Here is a 25,177-nt window from a genome sequence, read left to right as displayed (position 1 = left end):
GAATTTTTATTGTTTTATATATATTTTATTATTTTATTGTTTCCCTTCAACGTAACTTTACCGAAAGAGCTCAGAATATACCCCTTAGTACATTTTATATTTTATGTACTGCGGATATTATAAAGCAATAAAAATTCTCATGACGTTTCGACCGTAACACCATAACACACCTGATGATGACCGTTTGTGTTATGGTCGAAACGTGAGAATTTTTATTGTTTTATATATATTTTATTGTTTCCCTTCAACGTGACTTTACCGAAAGAGCTAAGAATATGAATCACTGCAGTCACGAAAGCTTTAAATCAAAGTACTAAGGGGTAACGCGAGTTAACCCCTGGCCTACAGCACCTCCACGTAATCGACGCAGACTCTGGACCACCATCTGCAGCGTGGAAATCCCCACCTACCGACCCACATTGCAAATGGCGGCGTTGCTTATGCTCGCGATAATTTGCACGATTCTATATTCAAAACTTCACACTTTACGCTTCTACAAAAGCCCGCTTGGATTACCCCCGTCGAGACGCGAGCGGCTTGCTGAGGAACGGAGAGAGGTAAGTGAAGCGCGTGGCGTGTGAACGGGCACCTCCCAGGAACTTGTGAAGGCGCCCGAGGGGGCACTGAATTGTGTATTCAAGCACGGAGGACGGGAACACCAATCTCTCAAGCTCCAAACGAAACCTCGACTTCTCCTCGCTCCGAACAACTTGACCCCCGTCACGCATCTCAGCTGTTCGGACGGGGGCGATGAGACGGAGCGTGGCGGCAATTCCACGTTCGTCTAGCGGTGCCTCATCTCCACACGGCGAGCACGGCAAAGCGGTTCCGGTTTTCTCACGTCGGAGAGACGTTCGCATTGTAAGCCGCCAACGAAGATTTTAATTCGAAAACCCCCGTTTGTGAATGGAGCGTGGCGTGTACGAACGGCAAACAAGCGACGTGTCCCTCGCGAGTTCGCGCGAAGATTGACGAGTTGCGACAATCTGCGAGATGTGCCAGCGCTTGATAAGTCCTTGGCCTAACGAAACCTTCAACTGTTAACGTTTTGCCGATCGTTGCACGCCTGTGAATTCACAGACTCGTCAATCCGTAGCGACGTTGGTATGGCTCGTCGAGTAAGTCATGCCACCTCTAATCACCCAGGAATGTCTGTCCTTAATGCCCGTGACGTCACTCCACATGGACCAGCCCCCCTCTCAATAATGAAAAGGTTACAGCCTCCACGTGGACCCGCCCCTCCATTAATAATCATGAGCAGGTGATGTCACTCCACATGGACCAGCCCCCCGCCATTAATAATTAGTGGGTGACGTCACCCGACATGGGGGGGAGGGGCGAGGCGCCTCCTCCCCCCCCTCCCTCCCCCCTCTCCCCCTTATCTTCTCTCCCTCCCCTCCCTCTCCTCTCCCCCCTCCCTCTCCCTCCCCCCTCTCCCCCCTCCCTCTCCTCCCTCTCCTCTCCCACCTCCCTCCCCCCTCTCCCCCCTCTATGTTTTTTTCTCCCCCCTCTCCCACGCTAAACCTTCATTTCAAACATCAAAAACCACAACGCAACATTCAATACAAAGAGACACTTGACCATCGTTTTACCAACCAATTCGTTGACTTTTATTGAACGCAAACAAGAACAGACGGAGACTCATAAACTCACCACACAGAGACTCATAGACTCACCACACAGAGACCCACAGACTCACCACACACAGAGACCCATAGACTCACCACACAGAGACCCACAGACTCACCACACAGAGACCCATAGACTCACCACACACAGAGACCCACAGACTCACCACACACAGAGACCCATAGACTCACCACACACAGAGACCCATAGACTCACCACACAAAGAGACCCATAGACTCACCACACAGAGACCAATAGACTCACCACACACAGAGACCCATAGACTCACCACACAGAGACCCATAGACTCACCACACACAGAGACCCACAGACTCACCACACAGATACCCATAGACTCACCACACACAGAGACCCACAGACTCACCACACACAGAGACCCACAGACTCACCACCACACAAAGACCCACAGACTCACCACACACAGAGACCCATAGACTCACCACACAGAGACCCATAGACTCACCACACACAGAGACCCACAGACTCATCACACACAGAGACCCATAGACTCATCACACAGAGACCCATAGACTCACCACACAGAGACCCACAGACTCACGGCGGTCACGACCCCACCACCCAGAAGGTGGCCGAGGGCGGCCTCTGTGATTGGCCCCTCGCGGGCCTCTTGAGGAAGTGAGCCACCAGCCAGCGGCTCGTCGTCCGCCCGCCGTTCTTGGCGCGCCCGCTCCGGTCGAAGGCGGCGTAGCGCTCTGGCAGCAGGGCGCACCGCAGCGCCGTGTAATGGTTCTCAAGGTAGAGCTCGCTGAAGACGCAGCCTCGGTAGCGCCCGGACAGCTGCCCGCGATGGGCGGGGCGGGGCGGAGGTTAGGACGTGAGTGGGTGGGTGGGTGGGTGAGTGGGTGGGTGGGTGAGTGGGTGGGTGGATGAGTGCGTGAGCGAGTGAACGAGTAGAGTGGGTGAGTGGGTGAGCGAGTGAGTGGGTGAGCAAGTGAGTGAGTGGGGGAGCGAGCGAGTGAGTAGATGAGTGAGTGAGTGGGTGAGCGAGTGAGTGAGCGGTTGAGTGAGTGGGTGAGCGAGTGAGTGGGTGAGTGGTTGAGAGAGTTAGTGGGTGAGTGGGTGAGTGGGTGAGTGGGTGAGCGAGTGAGTGGGTGGGTGAGTGATTGAGTGAGTGAGTGGTTGAGTGAGTGAGTGGGTGAGTGGTTGAGTGAGTGAGTGAGCGAGTGAGTGAGTGGGTGAGTGGTTGGGTCGGTGAGTGAGTGGGTGGGTGAGTGGTTGAGCGAGCGAGTGAGTGAGTGAGCGAGTGAGCGAGTGAGTGAGTGAGTGGTTGAGTGAGTGTCGCCTCCGCCTACCTTGCCCACCAGCTTGCCATTCCTGTCCATGCAGATGTGGTACTTGGTGCGAACCCCGCGGAGCCGAATGTTCCCGCCAAACGAATCCATCTCGGCCTGGAGCAGCGCTGCAGCAGGGATGGAGTCGTCACCGTGGCGTTCGCGCTCGGAGTCATCTACGGCGGGCCGCTACGACGACGAGGCAGGGCCGGAGTCAGGCCAGGGGCCTCCACCAGCTGGAGAGGGGCCTCGTCATTTCGTTGGTGGACGCTGACTATTATTTGGTGTCAGCCTCGCAAAAATACAATTTTATTTCGCTTCAACTTTTGTGCGGTGAGTCTGTGGGTCTCTGTGTGTGGTGAGTCTATGGGTCTCTATGTGTGGTGAGTCTATGGGTCTCTATGTGTGGTGAGTCTATGGGTCTCTGTGTGTGGTGAGTCTATGAGTCTCTGTGTGTGGTGAGTCTATGGGTCTCTGTGTGTGGTGAGTCTATGGGTCTCTGTGTGGTGAGTCTGTGGGTGTCTCTGTGTGGTGAGTCTGTGGGTCTCTGTGTGTGGTGAGTCTGTGGGTCTCTGTGTGTGGTGAATCTGTGGGTCTCTGTGTGGTGAGTCTGTGGGTGTCTCTGTGTGGTGAGTCTGTGGGTGTCTCTGTGTGGTGAGTCTATGGGTCTCTGTGTGGTGAGTCTGTGGGTCTCTGTGTGGTGAGTCTGTGGGTCTCTGTGTGGTGAGTCTATGGGTCTCTGTGTGTGGTGAGTCTATGGGTCTCTGTGTGGTGAATCTATGGGTCTCTGTGTGGTAAGTCTATGGGTCTCTGTGTGGTGAGTCTATGGGTCTCTGTGTGGTGAGTCTGTGGGTCTCTGTGTGGTGAGTCTATGGGTCTCTGTGTGTGGTGAGTCTATGGGTCTCTGTGTGTGATGAGTCTATGGGTCTCTGTGTAGTGAGTCTCTGTGTGTGGTGAGTCTATGGCTCTCTCTCTGTGTGTGGTGAGTCTATGAGTCTCTGTGTGTGCTGAGTCTATGAGTCTCTGTGTGTGCTGAGTCTACGAGTCTCTGTGTGCTGAGTCTATGAGTCTCTGTGTGTGCTGAGTCTATGAGTCTCTCTCTGTGTGTGCTGAGTCTATGGGCCCCGCCGCCCCGTCTCACCGTAGGGGTCCCCGTCGTCCCCGCGGGCCACGACGTGTGTGCCCAGCACCTGCACGTGGGCTCCGCTGGCGCGTGAGTACAGCTGGTAGGTGCGCACGCGGCGCCGCGACAGCTCGTCGCTGACACGCGAAGCCTCCAACACGTGGCGCTCAAACTTCGCCGAGGAGGACGTGGACTCGGTCAGCTGGGGGGGGGTTGTGGAGATACACAGAGACTCGTGGAGATACACGGAGACTCGTGGGGGTAGACGGAGACTCGTGGGGGTAGACGGAGACTCGTGGAGGTAGACGGAGACTCGTGGAGATACACGGAGACTCGTGGAGGTAGACGGAGACTCGTGGGGGTACACGGAGACTCGTGGAGATACACGGAGACTCGTGGAGGTACACGGAGACTCGTGGACGTAGACGGTGGTGAATCTGTGGGTCTCTGTGTGTGGTGAGTCTATGGGTCTCTGTGTGTGGTGAGTCTATGGGTCTCTGTGTGTGCTGCGTCTATGGGTCTCTGTGTGTGGTGAGTCTATTGGTCTCTGTGTTGTGGTGAGTCTAGGGGTCTCTGTGTGGTGAGTCTATGGGTCTCTGTGTGTGGTGAGTCTATGGGTCTCTGTGTGTGGTGAGTCTATGGGTCTCTGTGTGTGGTGAGTCTATGGGTCTCTGTGTGTGGTGAGTCTATGGGTCTCTGTATGTGGTGAGTCTATGGGTCTCTGTGTGTGGTGAGTCTATGGGTCTCTGTGTGTGGTGAGTCTATTGGTCTCTGTGTTGTGGTGAGTCTAGGGGTCTCTGTGTGGTGAGTCTATGGGTCTCTGTGTGTGGTGAGTCTATGGGTCTCTGTGTGGTGAGTCTATGGGTCTCTGTGTGTGGTGAGCCTATGGGTCTCTGTGTGGTGAGTCTATGGGTCTCTGTGTGGTGAGCCTATGGGTCTCTGTGTGGTGAGTCTATGGGTCTCTGTGTGGTGAGTCTATGAGTATTTGTGTAATGAGTCTATGAGTCTCTGTGTGGTGAGTCTATGGGTCTCTGTGTGGTGAGTCTATGGGTCTATGTGTGGTTAGTCTATGGGTCTCTGTGTGGTGAGTCTATGGGTCGCTGTGTGGTGAGTCTATGGGTCTCTGTGTGGTGAGTCTATGGGTCTTTGTGTGGTGAGTCTATGAGTCTCTGTGTGGTGAGTCTATGGGTCTCTGTGTGATGAGTCTATGGGTCTCTGTGTGCTGAGTCTATGGGTCTGTGTGTGGTGAGTCTGTGGGTCTCTGTGTGATGAGTCTGTGGGTCTCTGTGTGGTGAGTCTGTGGGTATCTGTGTGGTGAGCCTATGGGTCTCTATGTGGTGAGTCTATGGGTCTCTGTGTGGTGAGTCTATGAGTCTCTGTGTGGTGAGTCTATGAGTCTCTGTGTGTGGTGAGTCTATGGGTCTCTGTGTGGTGAGTCTGTGGGTCTCTCTGTGTGGTAAGCCTATGGGTCTCTGTGTGGTGAGTCTATGGGTCTCTGTGTGTGATGAGTCTATGGGTCTCTGTGTGGTGAGTTTATGGGTCTCTGTATGGTGAGTCTGTGGGTCTCTGTGTAGTGAGTCTGTGGGTCTCTGTGTGGTGAGTCTGTGGGTCTCTGTGTGGTGAGTCTGTGGGTCTCTGTGTGGTGAGTTTATGAGTCTCTGTGTGTGGTGAGTCTGTGGGTCTCTGTGGAGAATCACAGAGACTAAGCCGGGATCCCCTTGCGTGAAGATCTACGCCCTCGCCCGGGACGGCGTAAGGATTTGACGGCACGGACACGGACAGGTGTAGAGGGACACGTGCGTCAGTACCGGGCGCTCTCGCTCACCTGCACCTGCAGGTAGAGCGCGGGTGACAACGAACACCTAGGGACACAAAGACAAAGGTAAAGATCCCCCGTGTAGCCTTAACGGACTGTAGGGGCGAGCGCCGTTAGCAAGCAGCACCTATGAAGGCCGGAAAGGCACACGAGGGGGTGGGTGGCCAGCACAACGCCCGACCGCCTTTGTCTTCCCAGTGGCGACGTTTACCCACCGTACCAGGTACTCATTTGAGGCTGAGTCGACCTAGGGGAGTCCCAGGACCGGTTCAAATAATCGCCACCGGTGTTGGCCGTGAGCGGGAATCGAATCCGGGTCGCCGGGTTCGTAGCGCTAACCGCTGCACCACCGCTCACACACATACGTACACACAGACACACACAACACAACAACAACCGCCATTCGCCACTAAGTGGCGGTGACGTCACCATGACGCTTGTGCCAGGCTATGTGCACCCTGAGGCCACGTAAAGTGTCGAACGCCCGCTGGCAGGAGGTCACGGGACAGACCCAGTTGCCACGGGTCGACTGACTGAGATGACTGGCTGATGCACCACCTGTGCCCCCTACTGTGCCAACCCGCTGTGCTTCAGCCACCCGGCGCTCCGCTCTTTGTTGTGAGCGTCGCTCCTCTGCCTCCAACTGCCCAGTAGCGTACTTCACGAGCCTCCTCCACAGAGGCTGATCTTGACACCGCTGGTACCAGTCATCGGCAAGTCCACTCAGCCCCACGTCCTCCTGTACCACATCACTCCATCTCTTCTCTAGCCCGTGCCGCGCCCGTTTAGCCCCCTCGATCCGGCCGAACAAAAGCTGTTTCGGCATGCGGTGGCTGGGCATGCGGGCTACATGACCCAGCCATCGCAGACTTGCCCGCCGGAGGAGCTCACCGATGGGACCTTGCCCAGATCTTTCAAGGATTTGTGAGCTCCTCACACAAACCAGCCTGGTTAAGCCCAGGATGGGTCGTAGGCAGGCCAGCCTAAACCGGCGAAAATGTTTCATTAGGGGGGGTCCACGTTTCGCAAGCGTAGAGAAGGGAGGGAATGACTGTGGCCGAGAAGACCTGAAGCTTAGTGCGGAGCAACAGACCAGGTAGCTTCCACACAGCGTTACGCAACCGATGAAAAGATATTGCCACTCGACTGATTCGGAGTGAGACCCCTGCTGTTAAACCAGAGCCGGTCATAAGCACACTGCCCAGGTGTGGGAAACTCTCCACTCTCTCCACAACTGCCCCACACACGTACACACACACACGTACACACACGTACACAACAACAACAACCGCCATTCGCCACTAAGTGGCGGTGACGTCACCACGACGCTTGTGCCAGGCTATGTGCACCCTGAGGCCACGTGAAGTGTCGAACGCCCGCTGGCAGGAGGTCACGGGGCAGACCCAGGTGCCACGGGTCGACTGACTGAGATGACTGGCTGATGTACCACCTGTGCCCCCTACTGTGCCAACCTGCTGTGCTTTAGCCACCCGGCGCTCCGCTCGTTGTTCTGAGCGTCGCTCCTCCGCCCTCCGTTGTTGTTGGAGGGCGACTACCTCCAACTGCCCAGTAGCGTCCTTCACGAGCCTCCTCCACAGAGGCCGATCTTGACACCGCTGGTACCAGTCATCGGCAAGTCCACTCAGCTCCACGTCCTCCTGTACCACATCACTCCATCTCTTCTCTAGCCCGTACCGCGCCCGCTTAGCCACCTCAATCCGGCCGAACAAAAGATGTTTCGGCATGCGGTGGCTGGGCATGCGGGCTACATGACCCAGCCATCGCAGCCTTGCCCACCGGAGGAGCTCACCGATGGGACCTTGCCCAGATCTTTCAAGAATTTGTGAGCTCCTCACACAATCTAGTCTGGTTAAACCCAGGATGGATCGTAGGCAGGCCAGCCTAAATGTTTCTAGCCGGCGAAGATGTTCCATTAGGGGGGTCCACGTTTCGCAAGCGTAGAGAAGGGAGGGAATGACCGTGGCCGAGAAGACCTGACGCTTAGTGCGGAGCGACAGACCAGGTAGCTTCCACACAGCTTTACGCAACCGATGAAAAGATATTGCCGCTCGACTGATTCGGAGTGAGACCTCTGCTGTTAAACTGGAGCCAGTCATAAGCACACTGCCCAGGTATGGGAAACTCTCCACTCTCTCCACAACTGCCCCATCACCGATTGGGAGTTGTGGGGGTGGAGTGTCCGATAGTACAAAATACCCAGGCAGGTGCTTAGTTTTGGTGGGGCTGATGGTAAGGCCCCAGCTCTTAGTGGCACGCTCCAGTCTCAGGGGCAGCGTCTCCAACTCCTCCTCTGACTGAGCAGCTATTACCAAATCATCAGCATACATAACGTGGTTGAGCAATAGGGAGCCATCCCTTGACCGCACCCGGGCATCGATCAGCCTCCCATTATATCTGTACCATATGGAGAGTCCCCCGGTACAGCTATTGAAGGCTTCACGAACTACGTGGTCAAAATAGATGTTAAATCATGTGGGAGCCAGAGGACATCCCTGTCGCACCCCAAGGTGTACAGGGAATGGCTCTGACTCCCGGCCACGTAGTTTTACCCGGGCCCGCTCACCATCATGAAGGTCCTTAATGATCGTGAGCAGAGGGTCAGGTACTCCAAAAGCACGAAGAACGACCCAGAGCCCAGGCCTACTGATGGTATCATAGGCCTTGACCAGGTCAATAAAGCAGAGATGTAGGTCTTGTTGGAATTCCCTACACCTCTGCTGTAGCAGACGGACAGAAAATATGGCATCTGTGCAGGACCGCCCTTTCCTGAAACCGCATTGGGGCTCCGCAAGCCTCTCCTCAGCGTGCCTGGCAAGGCGATGCTGAATAATCCTTGCCAGGACCTTTCCCGGCACACTGAGGAGTGAGATGCCCCTGTAGTTGTTACAGTCTGTGCGGTCCCCCTTCTTAAAGAGGGGGACCACCAGGGCATCCTTCCAATCCTGCGGAACCCGTCCAGTGGTCCAGACCGTTGTTATGATGTCATATAGGGCAGTCTGTGCACAAACGCCACCCTCCCTCAGCATTTCGCTTGGGAGATCATCTCTGCCCGCTGCCTTTCCTGGTCTCAGACTCCGGATCGCCTTCAGTACTTCCTCAACAGATGGCACCTCAGCCAGCCACTCACAGGGGGTGACTTCTTCCAATATTTGAGGCACCGCAGCCTCAGCAGGGTCATCCTCACTTTGTGCCACGATGTTTTCCTGGCTGAGGGATTTTCCCTCCCCCAGAACCTCACAGAAATGCTCAGCAAATCTGCAAACCTGTTCCTGGGGGTCGGAGATTGGATCACCGTTTTTTCCCCTAATGATGGTAATAGGTGTGGCACTGCAGGTTACTTTTTGATGGAGTTAAATAGAGATTTGTGATCACGGGCCACTGAGGCAGACTCCATCTCCTCAGCAACCCGCGACCACCACCCATCTTTGAAGCGCCTCACGGCTCTCCGAACCTCCGAGCGAAGGTTGCGGTAAGCCTCCTCATTCTCTGACATGGGATTCTGTAGCCGATGACAGTGGGCCTGTCGCTTTTTTTCAACCATCTTGAACACCTCCTCTGTCAGCCAGGGTCTCTGGGGAGGTCTGGACCGCGTACCCAAAGCAGCCATTGCAGCTGCATGAGTCACAGTCCAAAACCTCGCCCATTTACCCTCGACATCAGGAGGAGTCGGGGACGATGCCAATCCCAGCCGCAAGCGATGATTAAATTATCGCTTGCAACTTTCATCAGATAACTGAGACCAGGCCACTTTAGGTCGGAATGGGGTCCTGGGTGTACACCCACCACCGGAGTGGAAGAATGGCAGGCGCATCTTACAGATGACTAGTCGATGGTCAGAGGGCAGATCAGCTCCACGGTAGGTCCTGGTGTCAAGGACATGGGCTCGCATCCGCTGGTCCGTCACTATGTAGTCCAGCAGATGTTCTTGCTTGGACCCGGCATGCATCCATGATGTTGTGTGGATGCGCCGATGCCGGAACAGCGTGTTGGTAATTACAAGTCCATGGGCTGCACAAAAATCTAGCAGCCACCTACCGTTGTTATTGAGCTGATCTGGCCCATGCCCTCCAATCACTCCAGACCAGGTGCCAGTATCATGACCAACTCGGGCATTGAAGTCACCCAACATGATGACTCTATCCCGAGGGGCCACTTTAGCCAGCACCTGTGACAGGAGGTCATAGAAGGCATCTGACTCATCGGCTTTGCCTGCATCCCTCCACGGATGTTCATCTTCGGTGGGGGCATAAGTAACCACGACCACCATTCCTCACCTCCGGTTGATGGGAAGGCGAGCCCAAAGTAGCCTGGGGCTTACAGCTTCCCACACCTCACCGCCACGCTCCCACGCCCTCTTCATTCTTTTGTTCAAAAGAAGAGCAACATCCTGTTGTTTGGCAGTCTGCTGCCCCGAGTAGAGGACTGTCCACCCCTCATGGTGGCAGGAGCCAGAGCCAGTCCACCGGACCTCCTGAATGCCGCATAGATCCAGGCGGTACCGTTCCAGCTCCCGACAGAGGAGTGGCAGCCTCTCCTCCGCAGTGAGCGTTAAAACATTCCACGTGGCCACCTGTAGTGGCTTTTCGTTGTTTCTGGAGGAGCCCCGAGGGTAGATATTCAATCTCCTGGCTCCGCCAATTGGGGTTTGGCCAGGAGACGTCATAGACGCCTGGCCCCCCGGGGCCTCCGGCACAAGCTTATTAGTTACATATTTCAGTTTAACTCGTGGTTTCGTGGTAATTAATTGAAGGTGGAGGGGTTACCAGCCCCTCGCACCCGTCCAGAGCCCCCGTTTAGCCCCTGTGGTGGACACATATGCCATGAGGGGAGGAGCCAATCAAAATTGGATCTCCCCCCACAGCACTGTCCACGACAGAGTTGCCCGTCCGGCACCGCGAGGAGGTAGGGGGTTGTTTTGCCGGACACACACACGTAAACACACACGTACACACACACACGTACACACGCGCACACTTACACACTTACACCCACGTACAGCCTACGTGGACTGTTGAGGCAAGTGCCGCTGGCGTTCACCTCCACCGCTCGGGCCCGGCCCCAGACGCCCCGCGCAGGCGGTGAACCATGCCGTGCCGCCAAACTGCTTGCTCGCTTGCTCGAGGACCAGCCTAGGTGCACGTCGAGGCCACGTGAAGTGTCGAATGCCCACAAATCCATAAAATAACAGCAACCGCCCCCTTCGCACAGAGGCACACGAAGACACGCTCGGTCACACACTCACCGACACAACAACAACCGCCATTCGCCACTAAGTGGCGGTGACGTCACCACGACGCTTGTGCCAGGCTATGTGCACCCTGAGGCCACGTGAAGTGTCGAACGCCCACGGGCAGGAGGTCACGGGGCAGACCCAGGTGCCACGGGTCGACTGACTGAAATGACTGGCTGATGCATCACCTGTGCCCCCTACTGTGCCAACCTGCTGTGCTTTAGCCACCCGGCACTCCGCTCATTGTTCTGAGCGTCGCTCCTCCGCCCTCCGTTGTTGTTGGAGGGCGACTACCTCCAACTGCCCAGTAGCGTCCTTCACGAGCCTCCTCCACAGAGGCCGATCTTGACAACACTGGTACTAGTCATCGGCAAGTCCACTCAGCTCCACGTCCTCTTGTACCACATCACTTCATCTCTTCTCTAGCCCGTGCCATGCCCGCTTAGCCCCCTCAATCCGGCCGAACAAAAGCTGTTTCGGCAGGCGGTGGCTGGGCATGCGAGCTACATGACCCAGCCATCGTAGCCTTCCCCGCCGGAGGAGCTCACCGATGGGACCTTGCCCAGATCTTTCAAGGATTTGTGAGCTCCTCACACAATCCAGTCTGGTTAAACCCAGGATGGATCGTAGGCAGGCCAGCCTAAATGTTTCTAACCGGCGAAGGTGTTCCATTAGGGGGGTCCATGTTTCGCAAGCGTAGAGAAGGGAGGGAATGACCGTGGCCGAGAAGACCTGAAGCTTAGTGCGGAGCGACAGACCAGGTAGCTTCCACACAGCGTTACGCAACTGATGAAAAGTTAATGCCGCTCGACTGATTCAGAGTGAGACCTCTGCTGTCAAACCGGAGCCGGTCATAAGCACACTGCCCAGGTATGGGTAAACTCTCCACTCTCTCCACAACTGCCCCATCACTCGATTGGGAGTTGTGGGGGTGGAGTGTCCGATGGTACAAAATACCCAGGCAGGTGCTTAGTTTTGGTGGGGCTGATGGTAAGGCCCCATCTCTTAGTGGCATGCTCCAGTCTCAGCAGCAGCGCCTCCAACTCCTCCTCTGAATGAGCAGCTATTAACAAATCATCGGCATACATAACGTGGTTGAGCAATAGGGTGCCATCCCTTGACCACACCCGGGCATCGATCAGCCTCCCATTATATCTGTACCAGATGGAAATTCCTCTGGTACAGCCATCAATGGTTTCACGAACTATGTGGTCAAAATGGATGTTAAATAATGTGGGAGCCAAAGGACATCCCTGTCGCACCCCAAGGTGTACAGGGAATGGCTCTGACACCCGGCCACCTAGTTTTACCCGGGCACGCTCACCATCATGAAGGTCCTCACTGATCATGAGCAGCAGATCGGGGACTCCGAAAGCACGAAGAACAACCCAGAGCCAAGGCCTACTGATGGTATCATAGGCCTTGACCAGGTCAATAAAGCAGAGACGTAGGTCTTGTTGGAATTCCCTACACCTCTGCTTTAGCAAACGGTCAGATCATATGGCATTGGTCCAGGACCGCCCTTTCCTGAAACCACATTGGAGCTACGCAAGCCTCTCCTCAGCGTGCCTGGCAAGGCAATGTTGAATAATCCTTGCCAGGACCTTTCCCAATACACTGAGGAGTGAGATGCCCCTGTAGTTGTTACAGTCTGTGCGGTCCCCCTTCTTAAACAGAGGGACCACAAGGGCATCCTTCCAATCCTGCAGAACCCGTACAGTGGTCCAGACTGTTGTTATGATGTCATGTAGGGCAGTCTGTGCACAAACGCCACCCTCCCTCAGCATTTCGCTTGGGAGATCATCTCTGCCCGGTGACTTTCCTGGTCTCAGACTCTGGATCGCCTTCAGTACTTCCTCAACAGATGGCACCTCAGCCAGCCACTCACAGGGGGTGACTTCTTCCAATATTTCAGGCACCGCAGTCTCAGCAGGGTCATCCTCACCCCTCCCCTCCCCACTCAGCCCCTCCCCACCCTCCCCACCCAGCCCCTCCCTCCCCACCCAGCCCCTCCCCTCCCCTCCCCACCCTCCCCACCCAGCCCCACCCCTCCCATTTTTGGATGCATGACGGACGGATGGACACAACAATACTCCCCTGTGGGCTGGTGGTCTAATAACCAGGTTTCTACCAGTGACATTGATACCTATGGGAGATTAATGTAACATTGACTCACAGCAGCAGGAGGAGCGTCAACATGGTGCAGGATCCACGCCGACGAGTTGAACTCCGAACCCGGGCTGCCAGGCGGAGGGGGGCGGGGTCACGTGGAGGTGACTGTGGGGGGTCACAGTACCACCCTGGTCAACAGAAGGCTGGGTCACGTGGAGGTGACTGTGGAGGGTCACAGTACCACCCTGGTCAACAGGAGGCTGGGTCACGTGGAGGTGACTGTGGAGGGTCACAGTACCACCCTGGTCAACAGAAGGCTGGGTCACGTGGAGGTGACTTTGGGGGGGGGGGTCACAGTACCACCCTGGTCAACAAAAGGCTGGGTCACGTGGAGGTGACTGTGGAGGGGTCACAGTACCACCCTGGTCAACAGAAGGCGATGAAAACCAACAAGATCATCACAAGTTCGACCTCCCTAATCGACCCAACTAAACGTCCCTCCCTAAAACCTTCTGCTGCAAGACCCCCTAGATTCTATGGTCTTCCCAAGATTCATAAAGAAGGCACCCCACTACGACCCATCGTATCAACGATCAACTCCCCTACCTACAGGCTAGCCCGTTTTCTGTCAGATACCTTGCTGCCTTTCACTGGCAAGACCACCTCAGCAGTACTTAACTCAGCCCAATTGGTCTCTATGGTCAAAGACGTTGTACTGTCCCCTGACGATATCCTTGTCAGCTTCGATGTGGTCTTTCTGTTCACCAAGGTCCCAGTTCCCGATACCATTGAAATAATTGAAAATTTGGTCCAACATGGACTAGACCCCGATACACCTGCGCTGGTTAGGCACTGCCTCACCAATACCTACTTTACTTGGAATGGCTCCTTCTACAAACAAAATGAGGGTACCCCCATGGGATCCCCCTTGTCACCAGTGACAGCTAACGTTTTCATGGAGAAATTTGAATCAGACGCCATCCAGACTTCCACCCTCAGACCTTCCCTGTGGAAGAGATATGTAGACGACACTTTTGTCATTTGGCCACATGGCCTCCCAGCTTTGAACCTTTTCCTACACCACATCAATTCCAGACACCCCGCCATCAAATTCACCATGGAAGTGGAGAAAGATGGCAAGCTGCCATTCTTGGATGTTCTGTTTGAGAGGAGACCTGATGGCTCATTGGGGCATTCTGTCTACAGGAAACCCACCCACACAGATTCCTACTTGAAACCTGATTCCCACCACCACCCAGCTCAAAATAATTCTCTCATCAAAACGTTATACCACAGGGCTCATTGCATTTCGGACCAACACCACCTGACCAGTGAATTAAAACATGTACATCTGGCCCTCAAGAGGAACGGATACTCTGACCGTACCATTCGCCAAGCTGTTTCTCCCTCCATACAGAAACAACCACTTGATACTCTTTGTTTTTTTCGGTAAAGTCACGTAGAAATAAGAAATAATAATATAAAATAACATAATAGCATACGACGTTTCGATTGCAATGCAAGCAATCATCATCAGGTATAGAAGAGCTAAATTTAAGAGAGAGAGGAAACACAGAGAGATGAAGAAGCACATGATATTGGACAAGATTTAGTAAAATTTTGGAAACAATATAATGCAGCACAGAGGGTCGGTCAAAACACAATTAACGCATGTTCTGGCTGATTAAGTTATTTCAAACATTGCTAAATTATAGGTTAAGAGTGATAGAGTACAGATCACAGACACATATTACAGACATCCAAGCAGAGAGAGCCAGCACAGAGACACACAGAGAGAGACACACACATGGGACAGAGCTAAATTTAAGAGAGAGAGGAAACACAGAGAGATGGAGAAGTGCATCAAATTGGACAAGATTTAGTAAAAATTTGGAAACAATATAATGCAGCACAGAGGGTCGGTCAAAACACAATTAACGCATGTTCTGGCTTTACCGAAGAAAACCAAAGAGTAATTCCTGCAGTCACGAAAGCACCCAATGAAGTTGAACCACTTGATACTCTGATAAAAACCATCACACTACCATATATAGCAGGTGTTACTAAAAAGATCTCCAAAATTCTAAACAAACACAAGATCCTGGTCCGGTTCAATACAGTACACAAAATCCGTGATCTGATCCCATCCGTGAAGGATGTCATTCCTGACTTACAGTACCCCGGGGTTTACAAATTGAGTTGTACCTGCGGTGATTGCTATATCGGGGAGACGAAACGACATGTCTTTGACCGAATTCGCGAGCACAAATCAGATTTGAAACACGGCGGAACGAATTCTTCTGCCGTAGCTGATCACTGTTACAACGCTGTGGGTGATCACGATATAGTTTTCTTCAATACCAAGGTTCTCTGCAAAACCACGGGTTTTTTTTTTATCAGAGATTTGTTCACGAGGCAATTCAGATTTACAAACACGGACACAATTTCAACCGAGAGGATGGTTTCAAATTAGGCAATCATTGGAAAGATGTTTATAAATCAAACCAAACATTAAACTAATTTTCAATGGTACAGTATCTTTTTTCAAGTAGTGGTATCCCAAACTTTCACAGCTGCTTATTTTCCCTTCAAACCAACATTACTTAAACTCCCCCACCCCCGCGCCGGTCCATCATGTACCTCCTACGTACATCGTGCTCATTGTTATGCTAATTCCTTTGTCAAGGCGCTTTTGTTTCCTCCCACACAGCTTAAAGGACGCGACCTGGGCTTGGCTGTTTTCATTCCAACGCTGTCATCTGGACAGTCCGGTCCCTTCACCTGATGAAGGCAACTTGTGTTGTGGCCGAAACGTCGTGATTTTTTGTTGTTTTATTTTTTACCTACGTGACTTTACCAAATAGAACCAAAGAGTATGGATCCTTGCAGTCACGAAAGCTTCAAATCTAGAAGAATCTATGAGTATTTGTGTGATGAGTCTATGGGTCTCTGTGTGGTGAGTCTATGGGTCTCTGTGTGGTGAGTCTATGAGTCTCTGTGTGGTGAGTCTATGGGTCTCTGTGTGGTGAGTCTATGGGTCTCTGTGTGGTGAGTCTGTGGGTCTCTGTGTGTGATGAGTCTATGGGTCTCTGTGTGGTGAGTCTATGGGTCTCTGTGTGATGAGTCTATGGGTCTGTGTGGTGAGTCTATGGGTCTCTGTGTGGTGAGTCTGTGGGTCTCTGTGTGGTGAGTCTATGGGTCTCTGTGTGGTGAGTCTGTGGGTCTCTGTGTGATGAGTCTATGGGTCTCTGTGTGATGAGTCTATGGGTCTCTGTGTGATGAGTCTATGGGTCTCTATGTGGTGAGTCTATGAGTCTCTGTGTGGTGAGTCTGTGGGTCTCCCCAGACTCACCGGTGCAACGCTCCGCAGATGTCCAGGGGATGGGGGGGTCTTGAGGGTCTTGTTGCTCTGTCGTGGCAAGGTGACGCCGGCAATAACGACTCCCTGGGGGGTGGTGGAGGTGGTGGTGGTTATGGTGGAGGTGGTGGTGATGGTGGTGGTGATGGTGGTGGTGGTGATGGTAGAGGTGGTGGTGGTGGTGAAGGTGGTGGTGAAGGTGGTGGAGGTGGTGGTGGTGGTGAAGGTGGTGGAGGTGGTGGTGGTGAAGGTGGTGGTGGTCAAGGTGGTGGTGGTGGTAGTGAAGGTGGTGGAGGTGGTGGTCAAGGTGGTGGAGGTGGTGGAGGAGGTGGTGGTGGAGGTGGTGGTGGTGAAGGTGGTGGGGGTGGTGGTGGTGGTGAAGGTGGTGGTAGTGAAGGAGGAGGTGGTGGTGGTAGTGAAGGTGGTGGTGGTAGTGAAGGTGATCAAGGTGGTAGTGAAGGTGGTGGTAGTGAAGGTGGTGGTGAAGGTGGTGGTAGTGAAGGTGGTGGTGGAGGTAGTGATGGTGGTGGTGGTAGTGAAGGTGGAGGTGGTGATGGTGGTGGTGAAGGCCGTTAAATGAAAAAAAATTTCGCGCGCTTTTGGCCACTTGGGGCGCTTTTAGAAAAACGTAGCGCGGATAGGCGATCACGTGTTTGGCGAGGCTCAGATTTCGTACAGCTGATAAGCACCGCCTATAGACTTGTAGTGTTCGACTTCACTCAGACAACTTCTGTCTTTCTTCGAACGCCGCTTTATTTACAACTCTCAGCACGTCCTCCACATTCCACAGTATCCAGGTCGCCACGGCTCGCTCGCCACCTTTGTCTCTCCACTCCCCACTATTACTTCGCTTACTCCGCACTCAGCGACTCCGCACACAGCGACTTCACACTCAGCGTCTTCACACACAGCGTCTTCACACTCAGCGTCTACACACACAGCGTCTTCACACTCAGCGTCTTCACACTCAGCGTCACCACACACAGCGTCTACACACACAGAGTCTTCACACTCAGCATCTTCACACACAGTGTCTTCACACACAGCGTCTTCACACTCAGCGTCTTCACACTCAGCGTCACCACACACAGCGTCTTCACACACAGCGTCTTCACACTCAGCGTCTTCACACACAGTGTCTTCACACACAGCGTCTTCACACTCAGCGTCTTCACACACAGCATCTTCACACACAGCTTCTTCACACTCAGCGTCTTCACACTCAGTGTCTTCACACACAGCGTCTTCACACTCAGCGTCTTCACACACAGCGTCTTCACACTCAGCGTCTTCACACACAGCGTCTTCACACACAGCGTCTTCACTTTAACATAGCCATTTCTGTGACCAGTCACAAGCTAATCACTCAGCTATTTCAATGCTAAATTCTATGCTAATTCCTTTGTCAAGGGGTGCCTCTGTGGATGTGTAGGCTTTGACTTTAACATAGCCATTTCTGTGACCAGTCACAAGCTAATCACTCAGCTATTTCAATGCTACATTATATGCTAATTCCTTTGTCAATGCGCTCTGTTTCTTCTCACACAGCTTAAAGGTCGCGGTCTGAGCTTGGCTGTGTTCGCTCCAGCGCTGTCCTCCAGACAGTCTCGTCCCTTCACCTGATGAAGGCCGCTTGTGTTGTGGCCGAAAACGTCGTGAGAATTTTATTGTGTTATTTTATTTTATCAATTTATTATTTTATTCTCATTCTACGTGGTGGTGACTTTACCGAAAGAACCAAAGAAGATGAACCTGAGCGTGGTGACGTCACCACGCAGCATTCTCTGGTCTGTAAACGGATGAGACTAGGCCATCAAGAAGGACTTCTCTGGTGTAGGCTGATCAGTTTCAAAGACATTGTATATATAATTATCAGAGCATGTTTGTTTGCATGTTAACAAGTACGTGGTAAAAGCAGAACTTGATTCCTTGAAGAAGGTTTCTAGTTGGTGTTTGAACATCTTAACAATGGAATGGAACTTTCTACAAACAAACTGAGGGCACCCCAATGGGCTCCCCCCTATCTCCGGTTATAGCTAACATTTTCATGGAGAAATTTGAGACTGACGCCATCCAGACTGCCATTCTGCACCCAACCTTATGGAAAAGGTACGTGGATGACACCTTTGTCATCTGGCCACATGGCCGGCCTGCTCTAGACCAATTCTTCGACCACATCAATTCCATACACCCAGCCATCAGATTTACCATGGAAGTCGAAATAGATGGCAAGATGCCTTTTTTGGATGTCCTAATTAAAAAGAGACCTGATGGTTCAATGAGCCACTCTGTCTACAGGAAAGCTACCCATACGGATGCTTATCTGAAACCGGATTCCCACCACCATCCATCACAGAAGAATTCTCTCATCAAGAGTATCATAGAGCCCAATGCATATCCGACCAGGAACACATAGGCAGTGAACTCAAGCACGTACACCAAGCTCTTAAGGCTAATGGTTACTCCGACTATACAATCCGCAAAGCTATCACTCAAACCATGAAGAAGGACCCTCTTGAGGAGCCTTTCAAAACCATCACTTTACCCTACATTGCGGGGATCACAAAAAAGATCTCCAAAATCTTGAATAAACACAAGATCCAGGTCCGTTTCAACACATTACATAAAATCGGTGATCTGGTTCCGTCTGTAAAAGATGTGATTCTGGACATACAGTACCCTGGTGTCTACAAACTAAGTTGCCTCTGTGGTAGTAGTTACATTGGAGAAACCAAACGCCACATCTCGGACCGCATTCGTGAACACAAAGCAGACCTTAAACACGGTAGGACCAACACCTCGGCCGTGGCAGATCATTGTTATAATTCAGTAGGCTCACATGACATTGACTTTTCCAAGACAGGTTCTTTGTAAGCCATCTGGCTACCATGAGAGATTCGTTCATGAGGCTATCCACATATACAAGCACAGAGACAATTTCAACCGAGAAGATGGATTCTGGCTTAGCAATCATTGGAAAGATTTGATAAACCATTTCAGGTCTTAATTGATTGTTCACGCTTACAGTGGCTTTCAGACAGCATACATTAATTTTTCGTCTCCCCCCTCCTCTTTTCAGAAAATAGATGGACTAGTCCTTCTAAATAAACTGCCAAATCGCTGCGCGTGGCGCTGGCGTTTTTTAAATATAAATAAATAAATACACCGGTTTAAATAAATAAATAAATGCGAAACCGCCACACCTGATGACGACCGTTTGTGTTATGGTCGAAACGTGATAATTTTCATTGTTTTATATATATTTTATTATGTTATTGTTTCCCTTCAATAATAAAATATATATAATATATACTTTATTATTTTTTTGTTTCCCTTCAACGTGACTTTACTGAAAGAGCTAAGAATATGAGTTTATCAATCTACATGACGACGACGATGATGATGATGAGGTTGTCAATCTCCATGACGATGATGATGATGACGAGTTTGTCAATCTCCATGACAACGATGATGATGACGAGTTTGTAAATCTCCATGACGATGATGATGATGAGTTTGTCAAACTCCATAACGACGATGATGATGACGAGTTTGTAAATCTCCATGACGACGATGATGTTGAGTTTGTAAATCTCCATGACGACGATGATGATGACGAGTTTGTAAATCTCCATGACGACGATGATGATGACGAGTTTGTCAATCTCCATGATGATGATGATGAGTTTGTAAATCTCCATGACGACGATGATGACGATGAGTTTGTCAATCTCCATGACGACGATGATGAGTTTGTAAATCTCCATGACGATGATGAGTTTGTAAATCTCCATGATGATGATGATGACGATGAGTTTGTCAATCTCCATGACGACGATGATGATGATGAGTTTGTCAATCTCCATGACGATGATGATGATGATGAGTTTGTAAATCTCCATGACGACGATGATGATGACGAGTTTGTCAATCTCCATGACGACGATGATGAGTTTGTAAATCTCCATGACGATGATGATGATGAGTTTGTAAATCTCCATGATGATGATGATGACGATGAGTTTGTCAATCTCCATGACGACGATGATGATGACGAGTTTGTAAATCTCCATGAAGATGATGATGATGATGAGTCTGTCAATCTCCATGACGATGACGATGAGTTTGTTAATCTCCATGATGACGATGATGATGATGACGAGTTTGTAAATCTCCATGACGACGATGATGATGACGAGTGTTAATCTCCATGACGACGACCTCCAAGCCTCGTGGAGCCTCCAGCAGCCCCCGTTGCCATGGCCACGGGCAAAACCACTTGAAGACTTCAACCCGGGGGTGGTGGTCGACATCGGGCGGTGGCAGCGTTCAGTGGCGATCATCTGCGTTGTGTCTGGCATTTGCGTGAGAGAGAGAGTTTCAAGTTTTCAAGTTTCATTTATTAGGTATAGCCCTGTGAGCCATGCGGCTCTTAAGTCAGGTGCAACCGCAACAAACTAAATTTGAACACAGAACATCTTAAAGCGACAATGCGTAACAGAAACATTCTGGAATAAACCAGCAAATATTCCACGCAAAAAAACATGTTAAAACGCTGTGTGTTAAAATCAATGTGGTGCAAGCCAACAACAACAACCATAAGACAATTTAGATTAACCATATGTTTTCGAATCACCAAAATAAAGCTGTAAAAACAATGTAACAACAGTAATCATAGGAACTGTGAATTTAAATTTAACAATAAACGATATACATAACACGTACGACAAAAAAACTGCAGCCATAGCTGGCAGCACGACACTCCCAGTGTATGATGTGTGAGTGAGTCAGCAGCAGAGTGAGTGAGTGTATGATGTGCGAGTCAGCGTATGAAGAGTGAGTTAGTGAATGATGTGTGAGCGAGTGTATGATGTGTGAGCGAGTCAGTGGCAGTGTGAGTGTATGATGTGTGAGTCAGCGCACGATGTGTTAGCGCATGATGAGTGAGTCAGTGTATGATGTGCAAGTGAGCCAGCAAACAATGAGTGAACCTGTGTATGATGAGTGAATGGGTCAGTGGTTGTGCGAGTGTATGATGTGTGAGTGAGTAAGCGCATGATGAGCGAGTCAGTGCATGATGTGTGAGTGAGTCAGTGCATGGTGTGAGTGAGTCAGTGTATGATGTGTGAGTGAGTCAGTGTATGATGTGTGAGTGAGTCAGTGCATAATGTGTGAGTGAGTCAGTGCATGGTGTGAGTGAGTCAGTGTATGTGTGAGAAAGTCAGTGTATGATGTGTGAGTGATTCAGTGCATGGTGTGAGTGAGTCAGTGTATGATGTGAGCGTGAGTCAGTGTATGATGTGTGAGTGAGTCAGTGCATTGTGTGAGTGAGTCAGTGTATGATGTGTGAGTGAGTCAGTGTATGATGTGCGAGTGAGTCAGTGTATGATGTGTGAGTGAGTCAGTGCATGGTGTGAGTGAGTCAGTGTATGATGTGAGAGTGAGTCAGTGTATGATGTGTGAGTGAGTCAGTGCATTGTGTGAGTGAGTCAGTGTATGATGTGTGAGTGAGTCAGTGTATGATGTGTGAGTGAGTCAGTGTATGATGTGTGAGTGAGTCAGTGCATGGTGTGAGTGAGTCAGTGTATGATGTGTGAGTGAGTCAGTGCATGGTGTGAGTGAGTCAGTGTATGATGTGTGAGTGAGTCTGTGTATGATGTGAGAGTGAGTCAGTGTATGATGTGTGAGTGAGTCAGTGTATGATGTGTGAGTCAGTGCATGGTGTGAGTGAGTCAGTGCATGATGTGTGAGAAAGTCAGTGTCGGCTCCCTCTGCTTGCGCCATCGCCCCGCCCCCCCCCTTGACTCCGTCGGCCCCCCCCAGCTCCGTCGCCCCCCCCCCCCCGACTCCGTCGACCCCACCTGGCTCCGTTGCCCCCCCGGCCCCCCCAGCTCCGTTGGCCCCCTCGGCTCCGTCGGCCCCCTCCGTCGGCTCAGACACGGTCAGATATCTTCCATGGTAGGTTGGCAGTCACCTTTAAGTGCAATAAAAAATAGTTATAATAATTGTAACAACAATGAAAATAGCAATGACAATCATAATATTACTGACAAGGATGATTGTAAACGGGGTTACACCCCTACCCCCCCACCACCTCCATTCAACATGGGTTGACCCACGGGTGACCGCCCGATGTTTTGTAAACAAGTTTTACGTTGAGGGGGTTGTTGGTTATTGATCCCCTCGGACGTGGTGAAGGAGTTTAAAGTTCTCTGCTCGACTCGGCAGAATCGGCGTCTTGGGAAAGGCGACGTTGAGCTGAGAGCCTTGGGAGGAGCGAGAGAGTCTCTTAGCACGTGGGGGAATATCGTCACCCAAAAAAGTAAGAATCGTTTAAATGTGTCTTTGTGTATGTGCGGCGGTGAAGAGCTTCATAGATAATCGGATTTCTTCCGGTAATAAATGTTCTCATGAAACATCCTTAACCTATAAGTTAAACGTAATTGAGGATTCAGGCTTCGCCTAGTAACAGGTTAGTAGGCCTCAAGCCTTAGGCCTAAAGGTTTAATCTTTAATTTGTTCACCCACCTAAGGTGTTTAATAATTTAATTATACAGAGATCGTTAGATGGCAAATCTTCAGTCACCCCTTAATCTGTAAGTGCATTTTTAACTAATTAGAGGATTCTCACGCCGAAGGCTTCGCCTAGTAACAGGTTAGTAGGCCTCAAGCCTTAGGCCTAAAGGTTTAATCTTTAATTTACTTACCCACCTAAGATGTTTAATAATTAAATTTTACAGAGATCGTGAGATGGCAAATCTTCAGTCACCCCTTAAACTGTAAGTGCATTTTTAACTAATTAGAGGATTCTCACGCCGAAAGCTTCGCCTAGTAACATGTTAGTAGGCCTCAAGCCTTAGGCCTAAAGGTTTAATCTTTAATTTGTTCACCCACCTAAGGTGTTTAATAATTTAATTATACAGAGATCGTTAGATGGCAAATCTTCAGTCACCCCTTAAACTGTAAGTGCATTTTTTTTTACTAATTTGAGGATTATTGTATGAAAATGTTGATGTAAATAATAAAATTTAATTTAATTTTATGCGTAATTATCCAAAGTTATGTTAATGTTTCAATTATGTGCATAAATTATGCTAAGTGGAGATATGACGTATTAATTTATGCGAACGCATGCTATTATGCTAATGTATACAGTTATGATAATTAGGCTTAGCTTCGTTGCCCAGGGTCGTATCATCAATCGGCATACAATTAATTGTATGAAGTTATGCAGGTGTGATGTAAGTATGCTAGATTGAGCTCGGCTTTGTTGTCTAGGTTCGTATTATCGATCGCTATGATACAATTATTCTCGCTTTAACATTTACTGATTATGTATTAGTGTGTTATCTCAGGTCTCCAAATTCAAATCTCACCGCAGGATACAGTTCTTGTAATTAAGAATTAACTTAGGAAATAAACACTCAAACACTGCTGTGTTAAGCAATTTTAATTTCTAAACAAAACTTTAACACTCTAATATGCGAATTCTTATGCTTGAAATTGTCAACACAGTATTCCAGGAGATGTTCCCCTCATTGATCCATACATTTAACCCTCAATAATCACGTTTGTTAACTGGGTACCAGAACAATTGATTACTTCCTCAGAGTAACACGATCATATACGGCGATAGGGAACAAAACTCCTTAAAAATTCGTGCAACGATATTCATACGAAGGCAATAAAGAAACATGTCCTGAAGGCAAAGTACACGGTAATTAATTCATGAGCAAGATTACGTAATTGCGAAATGTCTTGGAACAAGGGTGTGTGGCAGTACGCCTGCTTCAGCAAATACTCATCAATTGGCTAAGGCTTCATGGATTCATACATTTAACCCTCAATGATCACGTTTGTTTACTGGGTACCGGAACAAACGATTGCTTCATCAGAGTAACACGAGCATATACGGCAAATAGGAATAAAAGTCCTTCTTAGCTCTTTCGGTAAAGTCACGTTGAAGGGCAACAATAAAACATATAAAACAATAAAAATTCTCACGACGTTTCCACCATAACACAAACGTCGTGAGAATTTTTATTGTTTTATATATATTTTATTATTTTATTGTTTCCCTTCAACCTGACTTTACCGAAAGAACTAAGAATATGAATTACTGCAGTCACGAAAGCTTTAAATCAAAAGGAATAAAAGTCCTTAAAAAATTCATGCAACGACATTCACACGAAGGCAATAAAGAAACTTATCCCGAAGGCAAAACGTATACGGCAATGAATCCATGGGCAAGATTACGTAAGTTAACGAAATGTTGAAACCATGGTGTGCAGCAGTAGGCCTGCTTCAGCAAATACTCATTAATTGGCTGAGGTTTCAATACATTCACGGGCCAGATTCTGTGATCAAAGGAAGATTTCAACGCAGTGTTCTCCCTGTGAGTGTGTGAATTCGTAACTTATGTTTTTAAACGTTTAGTTTTCATCAATGAATTCGTTGATAATATTTATGCAAATCAAAAAGAAACATAACTACTAAAAATACTTCTACACGACCGTTTCCCCGTAACCCAATGGCAACCGTGTTCTTCGTTATCAGTTGATACTTGACGCACTTA

General features: G+C 50.3%; 2 protein-coding genes across 2 annotated transcripts in view; one reads left to right on the top strand and one right to left on the bottom strand.

The window, feature by feature from the left end:
- Positions 1 to 1,592: 1,592 nt before the first annotated feature.
- Positions 1,593 to 24,494, bottom strand: LOC142916568 (uncharacterized). The gene is made up of 7 exons (XM_076061688.1): positions 24,474 to 24,494; positions 16,597 to 17,217; positions 13,309 to 13,409; positions 5,891 to 5,927; positions 4,084 to 4,267; positions 2,964 to 3,070; positions 1,593 to 2,448 (listed from the first exon to the last, which is right to left on the bottom strand). The coding sequence occupies exons 1-7, from the start codon at positions 24,492 to 24,494 to the stop codon at positions 2,215 to 2,217; spliced, it is 1,305 nt and encodes a 434-aa protein (XP_075917803.1). The 3' UTR covers positions 1,593 to 2,214.
- LOC142916609 (uncharacterized) overlaps positions 22,712 to 25,177 on the top strand; it is a 30,110-nt gene continuing 27,644 nt past the window's right edge. The window contains exon 1 of the mRNA XM_076061755.1: positions 22,712 to 22,924. The gene's annotated coding sequence lies outside the window, so the exon portion shown is untranslated. The remainder of the gene's footprint in view (positions 22,925 to 25,177) is intronic.

The sequence above is a fragment of the Petromyzon marinus genome, unplaced genomic scaffold (genome assembly GCF_048934315.1).
Source record: "Petromyzon marinus isolate PM22_M1 ecotype Great Lakes invasive population unplaced genomic scaffold, UKy_Petmar_22M1.pri1.0 PM_G_Scaffold_4, whole genome shotgun sequence".
In the NCBI taxonomy this organism is placed as follows: Eukaryota; Metazoa; Chordata; class Hyperoartia; order Petromyzontiformes; family Petromyzontidae; genus Petromyzon; species Petromyzon marinus.
This window is presented reverse-complemented; position numbering and strand designations above follow the sequence as displayed.